General features: G+C 42.5%; 1 protein-coding gene across 8 annotated transcripts in view; it reads right to left on the minus strand.

Moving 5' to 3' along the window:
• Positions 1 to 7,839: 7,839 nt before the first annotated feature.
• PKP4 (plakophilin 4) overlaps positions 7,840 to 23,474 on the minus strand; it is a 245,292-nt gene continuing 229,657 nt past the window's right edge. For 5 of the 8 annotated variants that reach the window (XM_039237527.1, XM_039237526.1, XM_039237525.1 and 2 more), the window contains 7 exons: positions 23,175 to 23,325; positions 19,179 to 19,374; positions 15,240 to 15,324; positions 14,999 to 15,116; positions 12,342 to 12,470; positions 10,578 to 10,651; positions 7,840 to 8,846 (listed from right to left, as the gene is read on the minus strand). In XM_039237527.1, the coding sequence (XP_039093458.1) occupies positions 8,598 to 8,846; positions 10,578 to 10,651; positions 12,342 to 12,470; positions 14,999 to 15,116; positions 15,240 to 15,324; positions 19,179 to 19,374; positions 23,175 to 23,325 (1,002 nt within the window). In that variant the 3' untranslated portion in view covers positions 7,840 to 8,597. The remainder of the gene's footprint in view (positions 8,847 to 10,577; positions 10,652 to 12,341; positions 12,471 to 14,998; positions 15,117 to 15,239; positions 15,325 to 19,178; positions 19,375 to 23,174; positions 23,326 to 23,474) is intronic. The other 3 variants (XM_039237532.1, XM_039237529.1, XM_039237530.1) reach the window with 2 other exon arrangements.

A 23,474-nucleotide genomic window follows, 5' to 3' on the forward strand; every position in this document is an offset into this window, starting at 1 on the left:
ATGCTGAGCTGGAGGCAATGGGCTGGCCCAGGTGGGGAAGGGGTGCAGGGTTCATTTGACATGTCAGGTCCTTTGCTGCAGTTCTGCTGAGAGTCCAAGCATAGTTGGTGAACAGGACACATTATAGTTTTCTTTAGTTGTAAAAACATCAACTTCGATTTGTGCATATAAGGTATTTTCCTAGTTATCTTTGCTAAGGCAAACATTAAAACTAGTTTGCATTCTTTGAGACTAATTTGGCCCAGGAGCTAGTAGGAAGCTGGAGGGGATTCTGCCCTGGAAGAGAGGTTGTCATATGGGTTTATTTTAGCATAAACATAGACTATGTGAAGGCTGAAACTCCTTCTGGTCTCCTCAGGGAGACCCAAAGGGCTAATGGGGCCTCCAGAATCCAACAGATATAGGTTATAATCTTGGATTGATGTGAGCTTGGAGCACTTACTCTACATTTCTGAGGACCGTTTTTTTTTTTGTTGTTGTTGTTGTTTTTTGTTTTTTGTTTTTTGTTTTTTGTTTTTTATCTCGTACACTGTTTTAGGACTGTTGTAAAGACTAAATGGGATAATGTGAATAAGGCACTCAGCACAGTCTTTGACACCTAATATCCTAATAAACATGTGGCAAAGGGTTGTCTTTACCCAAAACCAGTGAAAGAAACTCACTGTTGTTTCCGACTCTCTCACTTGACCTTCTTCCTGTGCTGGGTTCAACAGATTTCCTCCTTAGCCCCCTGCCATTCCTGTTTACTTCCTGGCACCTTTGCTTAGTATTGATCTGAAGTTCAGCTTGAGTCCTTCTTATTCCCTGAGGTTTTCCTTGACAACTCAACTTAGACTTAATGGTTGCTGTCTGTTCTGATGGGTTCAGTGCGGCTCAAATTCTTGAGGTGATGGCAGCCTCATCAGCCTCTAGGTTTTTCCAAGATGCCTGGGACATTGTATGGGGATGCTCCATAGACACATGGTGAGTTAAAGTGACTCACTGAAGAAGATTGCTGCTGCTGTGACTCCACTAGGCTTGCCAGTCAGGAGCACACAGAGCTATAGGTCTCCAGGGAGCTGCTCATAAGGTCAGTCATGGACCATACAGGTGATGGTTTTCACTACTTTGCTTGGTTTTGAAGCTGTAGAAACTTTGCTAAAATAATCTTACATGGAAATATGATATAGGAAGCTGCCTATGGTGGGCTCCTTTTGGTACAGTGGGGAGAGGGTTTCACAGTTCCTCCCCTTGACTCCTTAGGTGCTTTTGTGGACTCCCATGGCTTTGCCCCTTGGTGATTGGAAGCCTTAATGAGGGCAGGGTTTCTGATCACAGATTACTGATGGTAAGTGGCTTTTGAAGGTTAACATCTGAACTGAGATGGAATAGTAAATTGAAACTGGCCTGCTGGGGACAACCTGAACACAGGTCTCTGGGGTGGAGCCCAATTCATAGAAACCAAAATAATGGAAGTGTAGGGATCCCTCCGTAGAATCATCTGTATCCTAGGCAGAGACTGATAATGAGACCTTATCCATCTCATTTTCCTTATCAGCAGAATCCCTGCATAAGTAGAGACAGCAATTGGCTCAGGTAACAGTCTTTTAACAGACCTGAGTCTACTCAGGTAAAAGTCTTTTAAGAGAATGACTCAGTTGGCAGGTTCCACTTTCCCAACTCCTTGTTGAAGAATGAGGGTGTGATGACTGGAGCTTCAGCAACCAGCTGGGAAGCCATGGGTGAGCCCCATGCCCAGAGATTATGAGGGAGCCTGGGTCTGTGAGAACATTCTAGAACTACCATAGTACCATTGGTCTGTTGTTCTGTTTTCATTTCAATATGTGGAAGAGAAAAACCCCAAAAACTTCTATAACTTACCTTGTTGATGCCCCAACTTTAGGGAACTTTGTTATTATCAATTAAATATAATTCCTTAGTGATGATACATCACTATCACAACACAGGGATGTGGCCTTGGAGGACAATATTAGTAGTTTCAAGTGGTGTTGAACCAGCTTTTCTCCAATTAAGGTGTTACATTGTGACAGGCTTGAAGAGTTTCGATACCACCTCACATTTCCTTTGATAGCTTTTCTATATAGAAGAGTTAATTATCAGAGAAACAATTTAAAAAGTAGGACACATGAGAGAAAAATGAAAAAGTAGTCACCTAATTATTTGCAAACTGAATAAACACACCATTATCTTCTGACTATATTTTATAGACAAGAATGAGCTTCTAGCCATGATTGCAGTAATGTTGGTGGACATGAAAATATCTTAATCACTTAGCTATAGAATATGCTTCCTGGTTTGTTTTCACAACATATATATTTTTAAAGGCTTGAAATACATTCCTTACAGCACAACCATCTCTATAATGGCCAGATCTAGGATGGTGATTTCCAACCTGGAGCCCATCTGGGTTGAATTCTTTCCTCTAGTCTTCAGGAAGCTGGGCGTATCTCACTACTCATTCTCATATGTGGAAAGGAAAGAGCTCCCTGGGATTGGGCTGGGACAGCCACTGACTCTGAAGAACGCTCAAGAGATGCTAGAGGGGTGTCATCCTCGTTGAAGTAATTTTATTTTATTTTATTATTTTTTTTAATGTTTTATTTATTTCTAGGACAGAGAGAGAGAGAAAGAGAGAGAGAGAGACAGCGTGAGCAGGAGAGGGTCAGAGAGAGAGGGAGTCACAGACTCCGAAACAGGCTCCAGGCTCTGAGCTGGCAGTCAGCACAGAGCCCGACGCGGGGCTCGAACCCACGAACCGCGAGATCATGACCTAAGTGAAAGTCGGACGCTTAACCGACTAAGCCACCCAGGCGCCCCATGAAGTCATTTTAGATCAATACTCTGGATGGCAGCTCATCAATGCCAAAGCTCAACATGTTACATTTTATTGCCAGCAAATGAAGGTAAATTTCAGGGGTATATGCTTTTGGGGGAGTAAATAAGCAGTTAAAGGAGGTTTCTAAAGGAAGAATTGGATATTTTCCTACTGATCTCAGAATTACACCTTTGACTCAGTGCAAGTTGTTTTTAATAGTATTTTACAAGACAATACATTGGTCAGCTCTGGAATCACTGGGATGTGAGTGGAGGGTGAAATAGTCCATTGTGTCAAGAAGTCTTTATCAAAATTCCCCCAACCGTTGGATGGGCTTTAATAATGAAAGAGCTAGTTATGGCTCATGCAAATGATTATGACAGCACAAAATGGTTTTTAGTGATTTTGAGTTAGAATTAGGCAACAGCAATAGGAGCAAACAGCCACTTAGGGGACATGCCAGCTGCTTCCAGCGAAGCTGCTGACATAAAAACAGGGAATGGCACTAAAACAGATACAATTCAAGTCATAATTTGCTTGCTAATAATTTCCTTTTTGTGTCTGCAGCCTTGAAGGATTGTCCTGAATATGTACATTCATAAAGATAGCAAGTCAAGTCAAGCCATCAGGCAGATGAATAACAGCAAACTGCTATCACAAGGGTGAGTGAGGCCAGGGACAAAAGTCAGGATCTCCTAAAGTGAGGCAGAACTGACAAGTACCAGCTGAGGAGTGTGACTCTGTATGGATGGCAGCTCATGGCTGCATATAGTTCTCTGAGGATGAGTCCAGCCCTTGGCACAGGCCGGCAAAGGACAGCTGTCCATCAGGGTGGAAACTACCTAGGGAATTCCAGACATGGTTTGCATGCATCCTTTGCTCTCTTCCGGCTCCCTCTCCAGATACACTCTAATTAAGAGTAAGACTGTTCTCTTCTTCTCTAGCAAGGATTTCCTTGACTTACAGCAAACATCCTCTTTGAATTCAAAGTCTGCTCTGCATTTGTAGAGTTTAAAATCCTATTAGCTGTTTTGCCTCTGATTTCACTGATCTGTTTGTTTTGCGGCTAACACCTCTCTGGTACCTTGCTGGAAGGACTTCCCTCCCCTCGTTCCCTGTGGCTTGGGTAGCACTGGGGCGGGTGAGGTGTTTATTTACACATCTCTCTGGATCATTAGGTAAAAGGGGTGACACACTTCCCTCTCTTGGCAACATGTTTAAACATGAGCCTGTTTTACTTCTCAATTTACTTTCTTGTCAATACATGTAAATCTGTACAATCATAGCTCAAAGGACACTCCCATATTGTGCTTTTCAAATATATATTTTCTAGAATTTTGTTTAAATTTAACTTTGGTAAGCTGTCAGCTTTAAAGCAGACTTTGTGTATATAACTACAAAGAATTTTGTGCTAAAAGCTTTTGTTTGAGAAACGACTTGTTGGTCTGCAAACTGGCCCCGATGGTTGGAGGGCCAGGAGAGACCAGAGAAGAGGCAGGCCATCCAGATTCGGAGGTGGTAGATTTAGTAAGCAAGACAGTTTATGAATCTTGTCTTGGGTGGCTGCAAGACGGGTAGATCTCTGCACCTGCCCACCAGGATCTTAGAAGTTTATATAGAAGCCTTAACTGGGTTCAGTACAGATGGCCCAACACCACAGTACTATCTCAAGGCTCTGTGGGGCAGCGTCCAAGGTAGTGAAGGCAAGCAGAATGCACATTCTAAGGACAGGGAGGGGGGTGGGGAGCCTCTGATTGCCTGGGTCCAGCTCTCAGGTCAACTGGTGGTCACATCCTCTCAATGACCACCTCTCACACTAGTCTTAAGTAGCTATTTTGGAAAGTTTAAAATATATAAATTGGATTTTTCTCCACTCAGTAAAATCACTTTGATTCTAGGATAGAAAACCACATCTCAGATGGTTTCATCACATACTTCTTTAGTGCCTTTTAAAACAAATGTTAATAATAATTTTTAAAATAGGAATAAACCTTACCTGAGATGAAATGTCTTGTGTGAACATTTTGATGAGTTTTGATTAAAAACTCATGTAAAAGCCACCCCAATCAAGATCTAGAACATTCTATCATTTCCAAATTTCTCTAGTCAGTACCTATCCCTTTAGGCAACAATGGTTCTGACTTCTATCACCATAGACAGGTTTTACTTTACTATCTCAGTTTGTTTATCCATTGTCCCGTTGGAGATTGTTTCCAGGTTTTGGCTATTATGAATAATGCTGTTATAAACAATTACAGTTTTTAAAAAAATCTAAGTGAATAGTAGTGGCCAAGTTTATATTTTTTTCTTTATATCTGATTTGATTATGGAAAACACACTAGCCATACAGTAGATTTAGATATGTGTTCCTCTAAAAGTATTGTTGAGGCCCCAAGGCCTCTCAGCCTACCTACATCATCATCCACATCCCAATGATCAAAACTCAGGTTTCCCAGAATTAGGTAACACCAGTGGTAGCAGACAATGGATTTTAGTAGTACATGGAAATTTGTATGTTTAATAGTTGAATGTTCATTTTTATGATTACTTTTTACTTATGGCAAGTGATGATAGTTTTTCCTTTAGAGTAGTGATAGAGTTTCCTTTGAAAAATTAAAGACAAATATGAAAAATTTTCATTAAGTAATAGCTCTGTAGGAACTCAAATGACTGAATTTTAAAAACACTGGCATCGTAGTTAAGATAGACCATAGTACTGACCTTGCCTTGGCCACTTACTGATTGTGTCACCTTTAGCAAGTTGCTCCAAGCTTGCTGTAGGATATGTAATATGGGAGGTTAGTACAGATTTCAAACATTCACTATGAGGGATAAAAGATAATATATGATACTCATAGCACATAGTAAGTGCTCGAAAAAGTGAACTATTGGTATTTCAATGCAGTAATCAGCAATCCTATGGACAACCAAATATTGGCCAAGAATTAATGATTGGGTTAACTGATGGTCCTATGAGGTCATCATTTCTGACACTTATGAAAAGTCCTTAGGCTTCAAAGGACATAATTTTAAATGGTGCATAAGCAAAAGATATGTACTCTGGCAAGAAGGAAAACCTCACCTCTCACATTCCAAGTTTAAAATCTCAATTGTAATACTCCAGATCTCTTACCACTCTCCTAGGCAAACTCCATACCCTAAACTCCAACCACCAAAATTTTGGGTCAAAGGGCAGGAAGGTAGAGGATAACAGTGTGGGGGCCAAGTGGCCCTCACCTTGACTGTGCATCACAGTCATCCAGGGAGCTTTTCAAGAATACTGGTACCTGGACCCCCACCACTTGTGCTTTTGATTGGTCAGGATAGGGCGCTTCTAGCTGTGAAATGTGTCCAGGTGATTCTCATGTACGGTCAAGGTAAAGATACACTGGTTTAGCTTCCCAACACTGGGTCAGTTCAGCCTTGACCCTGCAGGATGTGGTTGAAGCACACTGAGCAGAACCACAGACCCCTTCTGGGTGGCTGAATCTCACATGCTACCTTGTGACATTAGGACAGCAGAAATAAGCTTTGTTCCAGCAGGGCTTGTTTATTCTTACACCTTGGAAGGAAGAGTGGGATTAGCTTTTTAAGCAGGAATACAGTTTTGTATCTTTCAGGCTCTGTCTATAGTTTCTTTTTTCTGGTCACAAGGAAGGAGCCTCATAAGGCATCAGATCTCCTGCCCAATCCTCACCCATAGATCTCTTTCTGGCCCCAGTAGGAGGTCTGGGAGGACACCCACATGGGTTCTTTATAACCCAAATTTAGATCAGTTTTTGAAATCCTGCCTGTCAGAGTCAGGGACTTGGGTCCATTAAGTTATCTCAAAGACAGATGAGGTCACTAAAAGCAACAGTTACTGTGAATCAGGCCCACTGTAGTTTCGCTCCTATTCCTGACTCGAGTAAGGGGCTTCAACCCAGACATGAAAATGTCAGGTCCAGGGAAGTCAGTGATTGAAAGCTCAGATGCATACCAGACTCTCAGTAAGTCCTGATGCCAGTTCCTCAGGGAAATCTGGCTGTGTCTGCCACCTAGAGGGCTGTTTCCTGAGCTCTGCCAAGGCACATGAGGCCAGGGACTGCCGGAAGTCTTAATTTGTGTCATTTCAGATAGCCCCCGCCCCCATCATTAAGTCTCCCCACTAGCAGACTTGAGGAATATTCCTGTTTGTACTTGGATTTCCGTTTCACTTTGTATTCATATCTTGGGCTAGTCTGTTCAACAAAGGGAAGCACTATTCTCCTAGATCTCCTTCTGTATACTCACAAACATAAGCACACATGTTTTCATCTATGATTTGTACCTCATTTGCAGGATATGCTGACTCAACAGCTCTGGGTTTGACTTGCCATGCGTGTGTTGTTTCCCATGTAAGATCCAGGGCAGAAACTGCACAGGTCCTCCTGGTGTTGGTACCCCTCATCTTGACAAATGGAGAAAAGCTTACAAGAAATGCTGCTCGGTGTTATTGGAACCCCTGTCATGTATGTGGGCCTTCCTCCACTCAGTCTCTAATCCAGGGATTACTGTTTCATGGGATCATTCAGGAAAAGAGTTATTTAGAATTTGTTTTGGTTTCCTACATTGGTGCCAACCAGTAAGTGCCCAACCACTGTCCTTATGTAGTTACTGAGTTCTTTAAAATATTGTCAAGAGGAGTCTTTGTCAATTTTAGTTAGGGCCGGTCTTGCCAGAGGTAATTTCACTCAGGTGAAAAGTGGTGGTAAATACATATACATACAGCAGCCCGAAGGAAAGAAAAAAGAAAAAAAGATAAAATGGCAATGTACATTAGATTCAAAAATCCCCCCCCCCCCCACCCAAATGAAAATACTAAGGTAGATAGGAGGAAATTTCATAGCTTCATTCTTTGGTACCGTCCATCTTACAAAGTGTATAAAACTAGGAACAGTCCATAGTACTTGAATATATTTAAACTGTTTCCAACATGCATTTAGAGTCACATTTATAGAATGTGCTTTCCATGTTACACAGAGAAAATAAGAACGGGGAACAAATTTCCAAGGATGAAATTTCCACATTTATTTTTCTTTCATGTGCATAGAAAATGGCAGTGAAGTGTCCTATGAAAGAGGCAGGGAATGGGCATGGCGCTTCTATACCAGACTGGACTTTGTGCTTCAAAGGTACACTATTCATTTTGAAAACAAAGGGTGTTATAGTTTGTTTTTAATTGCTATCAATTCCTTGGGTTTCCCATTTGTCTTTTAAGCTGTCAGTTTCTTCAAATCTCTTTTCAAATGACACACTGCATTACAAATGATGGCACTTAACCAATGTGGCATTTCCATATTTACACCAACAAAAGAAATTTACAAGACATAATAGCATACAATCTTGACATTTAGTAATAGCAATAAAACATGAAGGGCATCCATTTTATTTTTTTTTTCTGTACAAACTATCAGAACATAACTTTATTCACATTAAAAAAATCATCTTTAATTTGATTTGACCTACACATCCCCCATCTCATTGCACCCATTTCTCAAACCTCTCATCACATCGCCCACACCTTCACCAGACTACGGAATCTACAAGTAATTAGATCTAACACCTAAATAGAGCTTAGAAAGTCCTCTCTCCCAAAGGTTTCCTTACTTCCCTGATAATTCCTCAAAAAAAGAAAAAAAATGCTCTTCACTCATTCCTTCCATTTCACTTTCACATTTCATCAGCAAATCAGTAAGACGGATTTTTCATCTCAATCCAAACAAGGTTAGAAAGAAGAGTTCCTCTCCCAAGCATCTTGATGCTACACCCATGAGTCCGGGGACCCTGGATACTGTTCTGCTCTATAAGAAGGTCGTTTCGTGGAATAAAAGTCTACATAATTTGTGGTTGATTTCAGTCCATACTGTGTTGAATAATCAGTAGAAGCTGGAAAGTGAACTCGGTCATCAAAATAAGGATCTTCATAGCTATGAGGAGACTGCAAATACAATCTGTATGCGTCAAAGTTCTTTCTGTTGGAGTCATCTTGACTATAATACAGCTGTTGATGCTGTTGACAAAATGAAAAAGCAAATAAATCAAAGCAATTTTTGGAAATACGTGTTTAAGGGAAATTAATATGGGTTTCCTGCTTCATATTTTTAAAGCAATATTCAGTATTTGTGAACATATGGTTCAGAGTTGTTTCTGGTACACGCTGTATGTTTGCTAGTAGACTGTAAGGATTTTAAAGTAGGTTTATAAGTGGGTTGGCCGAGTTTGCTCAAGTCCTTTTCTAAGGCCTCTAGAAGTTGGTGTCTCCAGAGAGCCTGACGTGGCCCCTGGCTGCTTCCTTCCTCACTAGACGACCAGTTCTGTGCTCTGTGGTGGAGGGGCTTGTTACCTGGGGATGCTCAGTGAAAGGATGCCTTTGATTTTTGCTTTGACACAGGGGAACCACTAGTACATCATGAATTTAGTTGGAGGTTGGATTTTCATGCTTCAGACAGTTGTGTATATGCAGAACCATCTTTTGAAACATTTACCTCAGAGATGAAGATTGAGTCCATCCCTCAGTTTTAGGACAAATGTGAGGTACTATTAAAGGAGTAAGCAATCTCCAGGCAGCAGAGTAATAAAATTGGAAGAGACATGTGAACAAATGGTTCTAAAGGAGAAGACTTCCCCAAGCCAGGACGAATCGATTTGTAAGGAAGCAAGGTGAGCACATGAGGGCGTCCACATCAGGGTACCCTGCCCCCATTTCCTTCTGTGTTGTCGTAGCTTATCTCTGACCTGACACTAATTTCTTCAAATATGTTTAGAGAAAAATTATCAGCGTTATTATGTCTGATTTCCCTCTTAATCATGCCCAAATCCCCTCACTTAGTAAGACATTTACCACACAGGTATCAAAACATGTTCTGGAACTAAACGTATTCTAACATTATAAGCATTTCAAAGCTAAATTCTCTTTTTAAGTTACAGTTATGATTTTAAGGGTTTTTTTCCTCCTGACTTAAAAACTATAGCATAAATTATGAATAACTTGGGAAGTTCTTTTTCTGTCCATCTAGAGAAAAGATGAAATGGAGGGAGGTTTTAGAGCATCCTTATCTGAAGTTGAAGACACAGGCTTGTTTGGAAAACCCCAGTTGCTCATGTATTATTGTAAAGTAGGAGGAGAGATCAGATGACCCATGTGGGCATGGCATCAGGAAGGCCTGAAATAAATTTTAGGTCCCCGTGAAAGCAGAGATTGTATATTACAATCACTAGTACCCATGCTGATGGAGAGTGGGGTCCACCCCAGTAGGGCTGAGTCCACTTTGACTTCTGAGACTAATGGACACCTGGCCACAGACTCAAGTGTTTTCAAACCACAGATGTGTGGATACGGAGGGAGTCATGAAGATGGGGAATGAGGCGTACAGAAAAGAGAACAATGACATGAGAGAATGAAGGATGCTTACCAACCTTTCCCCACACAGAGGATGGAAGAGATTTTAGAGGTTAAGAGAAAAAAGGAGTGGGAAAAGGAGATTATTGGGCAAAGAGTAAGAGTTAAAGACTTCTCAGCTGGTTCCCATCAGCACAGATTTGGATATTCAAGCACATGGGCTACTGTGGAAGTGATTTGCTTAAACCACAGATGAGCTTCTGAGGAGTATCAGAGACCCCCAGGGAAAGCTCCTTGGCCCCTGCTGTGTTGGCCCAGCCCTGCTAAGTCACCGGCGCAGACCCCTTACTGTGTTGATCCCTGCTAATCGACCTTCTGTAAAAAATGACATTGCAAATTCACCTGTAGCCGTCTATTTTGTTCTCTTGCTGGTGAGGAATAGGAACTGATGTAAATTGGTGAAGGTTTGCTGGAGCCTGTAAAAAAATATTTTATGAAATTAAAACTAGTGCTCATGACTCTGGTCCATTAGGCTGTGTGGGCTCCCTGACAGGGCCTGCCTTTCCCAGGGCCAGTGTAGACAGGGACAGTCAGAAGTCTGAGTTCCCTGGGTCTAGCCTTGCTGCTGCTCACCCCAGGGCTGTTAGGGGCTAATGGATATGACCAAGATAAGCCATGTGTGTGTTTTACCGAAAAGCAATGCCAGAATACCAGAAGGTTTCCTTCTCAACCTCTGGTCACTGTGGGGAGCTGTTCATACCTGTGAAGATTTCCCTGGCTGGCTCGGAACAGCAGCCTTGCTCCCTGAGCCGAGGGACTTCACTTTTCCAGGGCTTTGAGCTAGAGCCCTGGGTCAGATGGGGGAAGGGAAACATGAGAACAAGCTCCATGCCTTCAGCACATGATTCAAAGTCCCAGGTCCTGGAAATAGCAGGCATAGGCATGTTCTAATCTGTTTGGCCACATAGAGGCACAGTCTTGTGTCTGCCATATTTAACTACATTTTCAAACAAAAAGGATCTGATAATCAGATGATGGTCTTCAAGAGTCCACAGCAGACTCCTAATGACGTCATTGGCTACCCTTCTAGTACTGTTAGGGCTCAGAGATTTTTTTTTTTAATGAGGAAAATGAAACATACTTGAGGCAAATTAGTTTATTGAAGCAAGCAAAGAAGATACAGAAGGGCATGCATGCTAAGGAGGTGATCTTTAAAATAAAGCAGGCTGCTGCGAATCTGAAGGAACAACGCACTTCAGTTTGTGCATTTCCTTTGCAAAGAGCTTGGTGTTTGAAATGTAGCATCTGCAATTTTCTGAGCTATTAATTGCCATAGTAACAATAGTCGATTAGTAAACAGTCCTGTGAAATCACAATTTCAAAGACAACAGCACAACTGAGACGGCTCCCCCAGCAGTTAAGTTGCCACCAGCTTTTATTTATTTCTTTTTAATAAATAGGTCTTTTGAGAAAAGAGTACTCTTTTGTGGTAGCTCAGTCACACTGCCTTATTTGAAACCTCTAGAGTAGTTATAATTTGCAAGAGAGTCGAGAATGGGGACGGTATGGAATGCTGGAAACTCTTCGGGCTGGCATCCTTTAAGTAAATTATATGCCCAGCTTTCAGAATGACATAAAAATATTAATACGATGCAACATTATTTTTGTTATTCTTAGAATATAATCACCCTGGGAAGCATCACCTTATGTTATTCATTCAAACTCTTTTTCCATGAGACTGTAAATGAAATTGATCACCATTCTCAGGTTTGAATTTAAAAGATGAACCAGTCTAGGTGTGGCCTTGCAAAGCGACACAGAACTCAAGAGTTCTGATACATGTGACACACACGGACACACTGCACGGATGGGGGTGGGGGGAGCAGAGCAAAGGGAATGCACTGGGGGAGAGCCAGAAACCATCTCCCATTTGGATACAGTGCTTTTTTTATCTGTGGTCACTCGGTCACTACTGTAGCTTGTTTCCCTTAAAACAAGTTGAAAAGGCAACAGCCCTAGAAGTAGGAAACGGTGAGACTAGAACATGGTTCGCTGCTGGGGGACCGTCTCAATACAGGCATGGGCTATTTCCCAGGCTGCTGGCAGGGTGCCTGGAAACACGTGGCTTTTCGAGATACTCTATCACACACCCAGCTGGCGTCTTACCAGGGTACAGGCCTTTATGTGTGGCATCCCCTTGGCTATTGTAATACTGCATAGGTGGCTGGGTCCTATCGTATTCAGAGCGAGGGTCTCTGATTCCTAACAGTGCTGGTGAGGAGGAGGTGCTGCCGACTGAAGGGAGAGGCAGGAGAAGGGAGAGAGAAAGGAGAAGAAAGAGAAAGCATACTGTCAGTGTCTCTGCAAAATCCTCTCTGGAAAAACACAAGTCAGCAATTAGAAACGCCACGCAGCTGATGCTAAAAATCAGCTTTTGGAGGTGCTGTGAGTTGAAGAGCAGTCAGTGGTGAAGACCAGGGAGGCGACCTGCAGGCCCGCTGCTGGGAGGATCGGTGCATGTGGTGAGATCAGAGCATCAGAGAGCTGAAGCGCTGCCCAGGTAGGGGCTCAGCACAGAAACCACGCAGCCTTCCCAGAGATGGGCCTCGGCATTCAAGTGAGACTAACTTCTTAGCCATGCAAGAGGTCCATTTGCTATTTTATGACCTCAGTTCGGATGCTTGTAAAACACCCGTCAATTATCCTTTATGCACAGTTCTTTAGTAAATAGATGTTTTATGGCATATTTTGAGTTTTAATTATTTCAAACATATCTGCATCTCTAAATGTGTTTGGATAAGAGTACCCAGCCCATCACATTTATAATTCTTTTTATGGTGATCATATGTCAGGGAAATTTTGTAAACTCAGTAAGCCTGGCTCCTTGAGAAGTTCACAGTGCTAAGAAGTCCAGTCTCAACAAAAGCCTGGAAGATTTTTTTATCCCAGCTTGAGCCAGACATTTAATAACAACATATCTATCCGTAGGTCTCCTGTTGGCATTTCTGCATGGAGGGAAAGCATCACATATCTTTTTTTCTCATTAAAAAGTCATCTTGCTTGCACTAAAGTTAATCATAAATAAAAGTGACCACTTATTCACTTGATCCACTTGAAAGCAGCTGCCTGCAAACCTTGCCACCAGTGGTTCTGCATGCCTTGTTGCTTTTAGAGGTGGGACACTGAAATATTTTCCCTGAAAGGTAACTTGGCTGCCGTAGGGCTGCTGTGTGGTAAGCAGAGGTGAGCATGCATGGGCGGTGTCTCTGTGCTACTCACCTTGTTTACTTTCTAGAAAGTAGCAGGACAAAGATCATGCACCCCCCCCACCTCCCACAATTACATTAGCGAGAAGGCATCAGAAGTACCAGTCAGTCGAGGCCACATCAGTGCTGAGAGATGGAGGATTAGCCCTTAGAATCACTGGAGAAACCAGTGTGAATTCTATCATTCCTCTCAAATGGAATCCAAAAAGGCACACCTAGGAATGTGGATGGGCTCATCAACACTGTCCAGTGTGGACATACGAGGTCCTCAAATAAGTTCATTGTTTAGTAATTATGTCCTCATCTGTCTGAAATTATTCTTTTGCCTGTTAAGCAGCCAAGTCTCTTGTTTCCCCTGACACCCCTATTTCTGAGTCCCTAAAGGGTTGTGAGCATTTTTATAAAAAAGACAGCCACAGGCTACAGCTGGGAGCTCAGCAAGGATGTCAAAACCCAAGCATTACGTTTCTTTGAAGAAAACAACTCATAATTTAAAAACTAAGATAAAAATATACACCGATGCAGTAGGCACAGATAATCTTAAAAAATTCTTAGTACAAGTGGAGACATCCAATTATGTGGCAAGAACCACCAGTCCTATATTTGTCTTTTTGGCCACATTTGTCCATGTGAGAAATAAGACTGCCAGCAGTAGTGCAGTGGAATACAACAGATAATATTTATGTGTCAGAATGGGAGATTTAAAGCCAAATAAAAAAAGATATTTATTACTTTTCCTATTTCATTTAACTAAGAATTAAATTTATAGGACTAACTGGGCTTGGGAGTAATATTCTGTCCATATATACATGTAAATAAGACTGTCTGAGTCTCAGAATGTTCTTTCTACCAAATCAGACACTAATAAGCAGGTAGTGTGGTTGCCAAGATTCTCAACTTACAAATCAAAGGGAATTCCTGCAAACCCACCTGTGGGGCTTGTTCCCATCAGTCGTGGGTGTGGGGGCAGGGGTGTGTATGGCAGGCAGGGGTAGGGTCTGGAATACAGCCAGGGGATGGAGGTTTAACTGGGAAGAAGGAAGGCATAGGAGACCGTGGCTTCCCCAGAATGCAGATGTAAAGGTCATGTCCAGAGGACCCTAAGAGTTCTCACGAAGAAAACTAAAAAATCGCTTTGGAGGAGATTCCAAACGTATGGCCAGAGGGCAGACAGGGCAGCTGTTTCCAGGCATAACCCAGTGGTTCTCAACGTGCGCCCCTCTACTGCATCTGCTTTGCCTAGCCAGCCTGTCAAACAGATTCCCAGGCCCCTTCTCAAACCTAGTAAAGCAGAATTGGGGGACTAGATGGGATGGAGGGCCCTGGGATACTTTTGTGTGTAAACTTGCATCAACTTTGAAAATGGAAGGAGGAAAGTGGATCTGTTGTTTACAATGGCATGTAGTTCCCAAAGAAGGGTCTTAGCTTGAAGAGCAAATCCACCTCCTAAGTGTTTGGAGGTGACAGGCTTAATCATCTACGTTCAGTCTTCCCTGGCTGGAAAATAACGTCTGTCACACAAATGTTCTCACGAAGGAGTGGAGTTTGCCTACTGACCTGACTGAATGATGGGTGACATCTGTTGGTTGGTGGTAGACAAGGAAGGATGTGATTTGAATCGGTCTCGCTCTAACGTCGACACAGGTGTAATAAAATGGTTCTGATTCCACCCATCCTGTGGAGTTAAAAGAGAAAAAGAAACCTCTCAAAATGAATAATGACATTTCATTACAATAAATGATTATGAATGTGTGCTCTGATGAATGCTAATTATGCCAGAGCTATTCTTGTAAGTTACCTTTTTATAAATGCTCCGGAGGTCCCGATATTGCCATAATGTATTCAAGACCTGGGCTGCTGCTTTCACCACTTTCAGAGATGATCTAGGGAGAAAGTGATGATGTTAATGAATGTGGGAGGCACAACCCCAGGCTCCATTTGCAGAGATTTAAGCTACAAACCAGTGATCAAGAGGCCATCTCTCCAAGGACCAGAGGGCACAGGGGCTGCTGTTGGAAAAAAGCAACCGAGGAATCAGGTGTACTTGGGAGGTGGGCAGGTTCAGGGCTGGCCCAGGTGGCAGGGAACAAAGTGAGACTCTCAGGCACTCAAGTCTGTGGTGAGATGCTGTGACCCTCTACGCTGGAGGCCTCTTCCAGGTGTCAGCCCCTTGCCTCCCCCCAGATTTCCCATGGGACCAACTTCCCTGGGGCTGTGGGGTTAAGGCAACCACAAAAGCACATCCTGAGTATTGGAGGACCCTCCCAATTTAAATGTTTCCCCCCTTACTAGTCTTCATATAAACACCTGCATTGCCTTCTTATTTATGCCTCTGGGTAAACAAATGTACATGTGTACTCTAATGTTCACTTTGGAAAACATGGTCAGTTGTAAATTCTCCTCTCTGAAGACATTTGCTGAATACTGGCGCTCTGTTCAAGCGCTGCTCACCATGAGTCACTGCTGTTCCCCGCTCCTCTAAATCAGTGGCCTCAGCACAGGCCTGGAGATCACATTAGGGGTGGATCAGCGCTGGGGAGTCAGCCGTAAGGATAATGGAATACCTCTTCACAGTTCATCTCAACAGTGAAAATTCGACTTCACATGTGTACCGCAGTATCTAAAATCTGATCTCCTCTTATCTTCCTAATTAAATTCTTAGGAGGGGGAGAAGTAGTGAGGTTGGCAGGCTGGAAGCATTTTCTCTGCTCCAAACAACAGAATATAGGCTGAGATGATTCTGAGGGTCCCGAGGAGGATGAGGGATAGGTATGTTCATTGGCGGTGCTCTCTCTCTTCCTGGAGGTGGGGCATTTCTGCATCTATATCCACTCCCACCTCAGACTCCCTCTTCTCAGTGTTTTTCATGAGTCAAGGGCAGAACCAAGTCAAATCAACCCACTCAAAGCTGTTCTAAATTTTCTATTTTCATAATGGGCCATAGAGCAAAGAGATACTTCAAAAAACAAACAAAAGAAACAAGGAGATGAAATTTCTGATACCTAGGATGGCCTCGCAGGGTCTTCAACCTCACAGCCATGCCATTCTCATCCAGGTCCTGACACTGCTGCTGGTGCTTATCTCCCTGCCTGTAAGTGCCAGGGAGCTGGGAGGGGGAAGGAAAGGCAAACAGGAGTGTGCCAGGCCTGATACCTCAATACAAACTGCTAGGCTCCAAGACGAATTTTATCAGCAGAAGCCGAACTCTTAGAAAGGCAAGGAAGCTTCTGTGCTCACCTTTACAGCACAACTTGCAAGAGTCATGTATTCTCAAAATTCTACTTCTGATCCTCTAATTTCTCATTTTCTCTTAAACGTGTGACATCAGTAGTGTTAACTGTACAAGTCTCAACTGTCACCATCCTGTCTGGTTAAGCAAGAGCATTGACACGTGCTCACCTTTGAAGCACTTCCTTTCTTGGTTTCCAAGACACCACACGTTTCTTCTGAATGCTGTGGCTAGTCTTTCTTGAGCTCTTTTGCTGGCCCCTCATTTCCTTGACTTCTGAGATATATCAGCCCTTAAGCCTCTCTTTTGTCCATTTACAGTTCTTTATCCATTTCAGCTCATTTCACTTCTCTAAATATGCCATTTATACACAGATGACTCCCAAATTTTATTTCTAGCTTGGACCTCTATCCTGAACTCAACTCCGGAATATTCTACTGCCGACCAGACACTTTTCACATGGACATCTAATAGATGTCTTAAATGTAACATGTCCAAAACAAACACCTGGTCTTCCCTGAAAAGCCTGTTCCCATAGGCTTCCCCATGCTGGTAAGTGCAATTTCATCATGTGGTGTTTTTTGCCAAAGACCTTGAGGTCATCCGTGACATTTTCCTCCTCTCCTGCTGTTCATCTGATCCTTCGGCAAATTCCATTCACTCCTTCAACCATGTCAGAATTGACCACTTCACCACCACAATTACTGCCACCGTTAATCTCTACTTGGTGGAGGGGAGGGCTTGTCAAGTCATGATGACCCCTTTAAGGGAAGGCAGATTGTGTCCCTCCTCTGCTGAATGATCTCCAGTGGCTTTCAGTTTTCCTCAGAGTAAGTCAAAGTCTTTACACTGACCCACGGAGTCCTATATATCTTGTTACATCTCCTCCCTGCACCACTCCTGACTTGCTCTGTTCCCACTGGCTTCCTGCTGCCCACCACATGCACGAGGAGCTCTTCTATCTCAGGCCATTCTACTTTCTCCTTATCACCTTTCCTGATTTTATTATTTGTCCCATCTGCATCTGACAGGCTACCTGCTGTTTCTTACTCACTGGTGCCTCATCTACCTTGCTGGGGCATGTAAGTTACCCAGGGGTAGGGGTTGCTGGGAGATGTGCTCACTGCTCTAGCACATAGCAGGTGAGCAGCAAACTTGGTGAATGACTCGTAAGGGACAATAAATGTGTGTTCAGAGGACAACCTGAGTTGATCCAGAACTTTCTGAGTACCTTGTTTTGAAAAAAAGATTACACTGGATGGGATTTTTCATTTTTTTTTTTTTTATATAGAAAGGTTTTGGCGTTGGTTCAGCATTTCTCTAGTTTCTTCTTATGCCTTTCACAAATGAAGGCCCTTTAATGAAATTTTAAGAGCACAAAAAGTGATTATGGTTCCCTTAGCTTTATCTGTAACATTTCATTTCCTTTGAAATAAAAAGGTGTGCATGTGCATTTATTACTAATGAGATAAAAAAAGATACGTAAGAAAAAAGTACTGAAAGGAAATATGGTTAATGTTGACAGCTGTGACTTCTAGGGGATGAGACTATGCTTTGCGGCATTACTCTTATATTTTAGAAATTCCTTCGAAAGTATAAACTGAAAGATTAGACAAGAAGTAAAGTGAGTTCTAGCACTGTCACTTAGTCAGGTAATAAATATTTACTGAGTACCCATCATGGGTCAGGTTTTGTTCTCCATATAGACGGTAGAAGAAAAGACAAAGTCCCTGCTCCTGGGGGAGTCAGATGCAGGGAAAGCCCTATGTAGCATATCAGGGGTTAATCAGTGCTGTGAAGAACAGAGCAGGGGATGGGGTGGCAAGTGGGGACAGAGGTGCCATTTTATGGGTCACGTGGCTGCTGTCCTCTGTGTTTCAAATGCTCCACGCAGTCCTACTTCCCACTTCCTTGAATGATTCTTTGATTTGATACTAAGGCAAATTGTCAACTGCTATAGCTCTGTGACAAAAATATCTTCTATTTTTGCCACCAATTCTCTAATCCCTACTTCTCCTGCTTCATCAATTAGGTGTCACCCAGAAGCAAAGGGAAATGTATAATCCAAGCCCAGGGCACATCCTGAGGCCACACAGCAGTGATTTTTAATACTTTTTTAGGCACCTGGCAGAGGAATCAGTCCCAGAACTGAGGATTCAATGTTTTTGCAGAACAGGCCCCAAAGCATGGAGCAGAGTCAAAGGTGAAAGGGAAACGATGCCCCCAGATTTCCCTCATCATAGCATTTCTGATTCTTACTGGGGTCAGCACAACCAAACATGGCTTTAGAGACAAAAGTGGATGTAGGGGTATTACAACAAAGTAAACACCAGAAAAAAGGGGCCATGTGACTGCACATGCCTCTCCCAACAAAACAGGTTTTAATTGGTGGAGACTGTTTAGCTTATTGGTGTGTATGATATGCAGAAATAAATTGTTTCCAATAGGAAATATCCTCCACAAAAGCCCTTAGCACAGGACAATCCCATCTCCTTGTGCCAGACTTGCCTGTCTCCTCTGCCCTTGGTTATGTTCACCAGCTTCTCTATCCCCCCCGAGTCGGCCAGGGCTTTGGCGTTCTCCATGTTTTTGCTGGTGACCTCATGCAGAGCACAGCAGATGGCCGCCATGGTCTCATCAGACAGCACGCTGGGGCCGGTGCCACCGGGAAGCCGGTTGACCAGGTCTCGCATGGCATATTTACCTGCCGAATGGAAAGGATTTCATTCTGCTTTCAGAAAGTATAGGTTTTTGTAATTGTTGCTGTTGAAAGATCCTGACAGTGTGTTCTCTCTTAAAAATAGAACCTCAAAAGACAGTAGTAGGAAAAAAAAAACACATGGCAGAATAGAAAGTGACAAACATTATAACCTAAGGGGTGAAGTTAATCTTTACTGCAATGCCACTTGAAGAAATAATTGGTTTATAAAACATAACAATTTTATACAGCCACTAAAAGAAAATGTATACAGTTTGGGATACTCATCAAGTTGCTTTAGTTCAACTATCTTCCTTAACAGTGAGAAATAAATTATAAAAATAAGCTTTATTTTCACTTGAATTCCTATTCATCAAAAGACCTTAACTTCCTCTTAATGCTTTTAAAAACTGATCTCTGGATAAGTTTTAAAGTTGGACTAGGTAAGGCTGCCAAACAATACTTTTCATTAAATCTTTCAGGTGGGTACAATTACACATTTTTATCAAGTTAAAGGTAAATATCAGCTGGTCTGACTTCAATAGTGATAACAGGTTACTTTCTTTTTTAAAAAATATATTTATTTATTTTTGAGAGAGAGGCAGAGAGAGAGGAAGACACAGAATCCAAAGCAGGCTCTAGGCTCTGAAATGCTAGAGCCCAATGCGGGGCTCAAATGGACAGACGACGAGATCATGACTTGAGCTGAAGTCAGATGCTTAACTGATTGAGCCACCCAGGCGCCCACAAGTTAGTTTCTTTTAAAGGACGCACATAACATTTGGCATTAAAATGATGCCTGATTATATCATAGGGGCAATGCAATATAATAGAGGTTTGTTTCTTTTGAGAGAGTGCGAATGCGCACGTGAGAGCAGGGGATGGGACAGAGAAAGAGGAGAGACAGAATCGCAAGTAGGCTCTGAGCTATTAGTGTGGAGCCCAATTTGAGGCTTGATCTGAAGATCCATGAGATAATGACCTGAGCTGAAAATTGGGAGTTGGATGCTTAATCAACTGACTGAGCCACCCAGGTGCCCCAGTATAACAGAGTTCTTGATGGGACAATGCTGGGAAAATCCCCAGCTACTGAAGCATTTCTTTACAGATACTCCATTTCCCTTACTTCTTTCTCAAGAGATTATCTCTAGCTTTTTCAATTTCAATTACCAACTGACAAACTAGAATAACTGCATGACAAACAAAAGAAATGAACTAAAGCTCAAGTAAATATTTTCTTAGTTTTTTTTTTCTATGCTAATTGAGTGGATACAAAATGGGTTTTTTATTAAAGGCCTATTTATATACAATGGTAAGCAGAAGATAGGCCCTGACTACATGCTGCATAATTTACAGCATTTCAAAGGGAAGGCTCTGGCTTACTCACAGTGAACACTGTTGTGAATAGGGGGAAAACAGTATTGACATTGTAAGCCAGAAGACAAATGCGGTTTTTAGAACAGATGGAAGTTAGCACTGGTGATTTTGAATACTCACGAGAAACCAAAATGTCCATGACATGTAATTCGTCATTTTGCTGAGGCACAACTTTAAATTGCCCCTGGAGACTGGGATAAGGCAGCTCACTCTGGCTGTGAGAGTGAGCCTGTGGTCCCCTCGGAGCCTGCAGCTCTAGACAGCTGGGTTGGTCCGAGTCAGTGGAGTATGCAGTTAACTTTCATGAGAGTGACAAAACTTGGTTTCCTCGTGAAAAACGGCTAGTGCTGGTGATGGACATGAGCAGAGAGTGAAGGAAGAAGGGGATGGTTCTTAGTAACAGAAGTACTGAATAAATTAGAGTTGAATATTGAATCTGGGAGGGGCTCAGACCTCAGGAAAGGAGGGATCTTTATAGAGAAAGAAACAAGAAAGTGATCCATAAAACCATTCAAGAATGCTCCAGTTGGGTAAAAAAAAATGCTCATAGGTATGCCCTTGAAAGTATAAAAGGGAGTCGAGACATTCACAGGAAACACAGGGATGCTCCGAGAGAAGGCCAGGGCTTGGCAAACACGGCCCCCCTTCCCAGAGGTCTTGGCCTTCAGTGCCCCTGCACCTCTGCGCTCCTGTGTCCCCTCCCGGCTGTGGAGTGACAGGCCTCAATCCTATGTTGCCAACCCTTTATTTTTTAGCATTAGGAACTCCCAAACTGTATGAGCTTCTTACAAGAAATTAAAACAATATGGATGTAAAAATAATTTTTTAAAAACCTCTTTAAGAACCTAAAGGATTTCTCTCAAGAAGTGTGGGAACCAACAGTTATAATGCATACTGGCATCAGGCACCAGCTGGACTGGACGAACAGGGTGTGGAGAAAGCTCCTTTTCACTCCTTGGGGGACAATTTGGCTCAAAGGAGTGGTGTGTTAAGAGCAGGTTAACCTAGGTGGTAATTTAAAATAGCAATTCTGCCAGGCACTGCATAGGGGCTTTCCTGTAAGTTGCCACACTGAATCCTCAAGGCAATCTTTAAGGTAAGTATTACTGCCCTTGGTCTTTGTATCCCTCCTTCCTCCATCTGTGTGTCCCCCACCCCCCCATCTCACAGCAGACATTAAAAAATAAATTTTTTTTTTTTACATTTATTTATTTTTGAGAGACAGCTCACAAACAGGGGAGGGCAGAGAGGGAATGAGACACAGAATCCAAAGCAGGCTCCAGGCTCCAAGCTGTCAGTACAGAGCCTGATGTGGGGCTTAAAGCCATGAAGGAGGGCACTTGTGGGGATGAGCACTGGGTATTATATGGAAACCAACTTGACAATAAACTATTTAAAAAAAAACATGAAAAAAAAAGTCACAAACTGTGAGATCATGACCTGAGCCAAAATCAGAGGCCCAACTGACTGAGCCACCCAGGTGGCCCAGGGCAGGCATATTTTAATGAGTTCAGTACCTATTACCTATTCACTAATTCACAGGAGAGCCTGTCAAATCTCTCTCTCTCTCCTGGCTTGTTGTCAGCTGTGGGGCTGGTGTGGAGCTTGGCGGTTTATAAAGAGCTGCTTCATTCTCTCATTTGATTTGCACGGCAAACCCACAGTGAGGACAGAGTGGTTGGCTCCCTTTCAGACATGGGGCTTAGGAAGTTTTCAAATTTAGATGAAAGGATGGAGGCAGGGTGGGCTCACCACAGGACATCCAGGTTACACAACCAGGGAGCAGCAGATCCAGGGGTTAAATGAGGTCAACTGGAGAGTCTGATCTGTCCTTTACCCCACAGTCTGCTTGAGTGTGGCAGTGCCCTTGGAGTCAAGCAAGCTAAGTTGGTGAATGTGTCAAACTTGAAAAGGTGCTCAGTGTCAGGTTCATACAAGTGCCAACCCTACATTTGGACCCTACAGCCCTGAGGGTGGATGCCTCCAGCCATTTTGTACCCAATCTACCCATGTGTGTAAATGGCCTTCGACAGTGGTTACACAGATCTGAGAGGGAAAAGCTACAAACCATTTATGTCATTTCTTTTTTTTTTTTTTTTTTTTTTTACTTAGAGCATGGTAGTTGGTAAATTAGCAGATACCAGTCTTAAAAATCAGAAATGGAGAATTAATTTATTTTGTGACTCAGGAAATGAATCTTTCTTGAAAATATACCTTCCCTCATCAATCTTTTTAATTAATAAGCTTACCTCTTGCTGAAAAGGAATGGTCACAAAAGACAGACACCACAAAGGGCACCCAAATATGTCAAGAAGCCATATAGTAGAATTCAGCTGATCATTTTAAATGTCATCTTTTTATATAAATCAAAAGGAGAGTCTTATAACCATTACTCTCTTTTTATAGCTTACCTTGTCACCAGCACATACCTATGAGCTCCTTGTTGCGAACATCTAGTGCCATATTCCTCAGGGCAGTTGCCACAGAAGAAACAACTCTGTCATTGTCCATTCTCAGAAGTTCTACAAGGATGGGGAGCCCCTTTTCTTTGCGGACAGCTGCCCGGATGTACGCCGCAAACTAGTGAGTAAAACAAGCCAATAAGCAATATAAAACAGAGTTCAACTTGGATGTTACTATCACCTAAAAAAGATGTTTCCGAAAGATAAACTAATAGATTAAATGTTTTCTTTCCAATTGGAGAATAAATCTGTGGTGTCAGTAAAGAA

Source organism: Hyaena hyaena, unplaced genomic scaffold (assembly GCF_003009895.1).
Source record: "Hyaena hyaena isolate Hyena2069 unplaced genomic scaffold, ASM300989v1 scaffold_126, whole genome shotgun sequence".
Classification (NCBI taxonomy): Eukaryota; Metazoa; Chordata; class Mammalia; order Carnivora; family Hyaenidae; genus Hyaena; species Hyaena hyaena.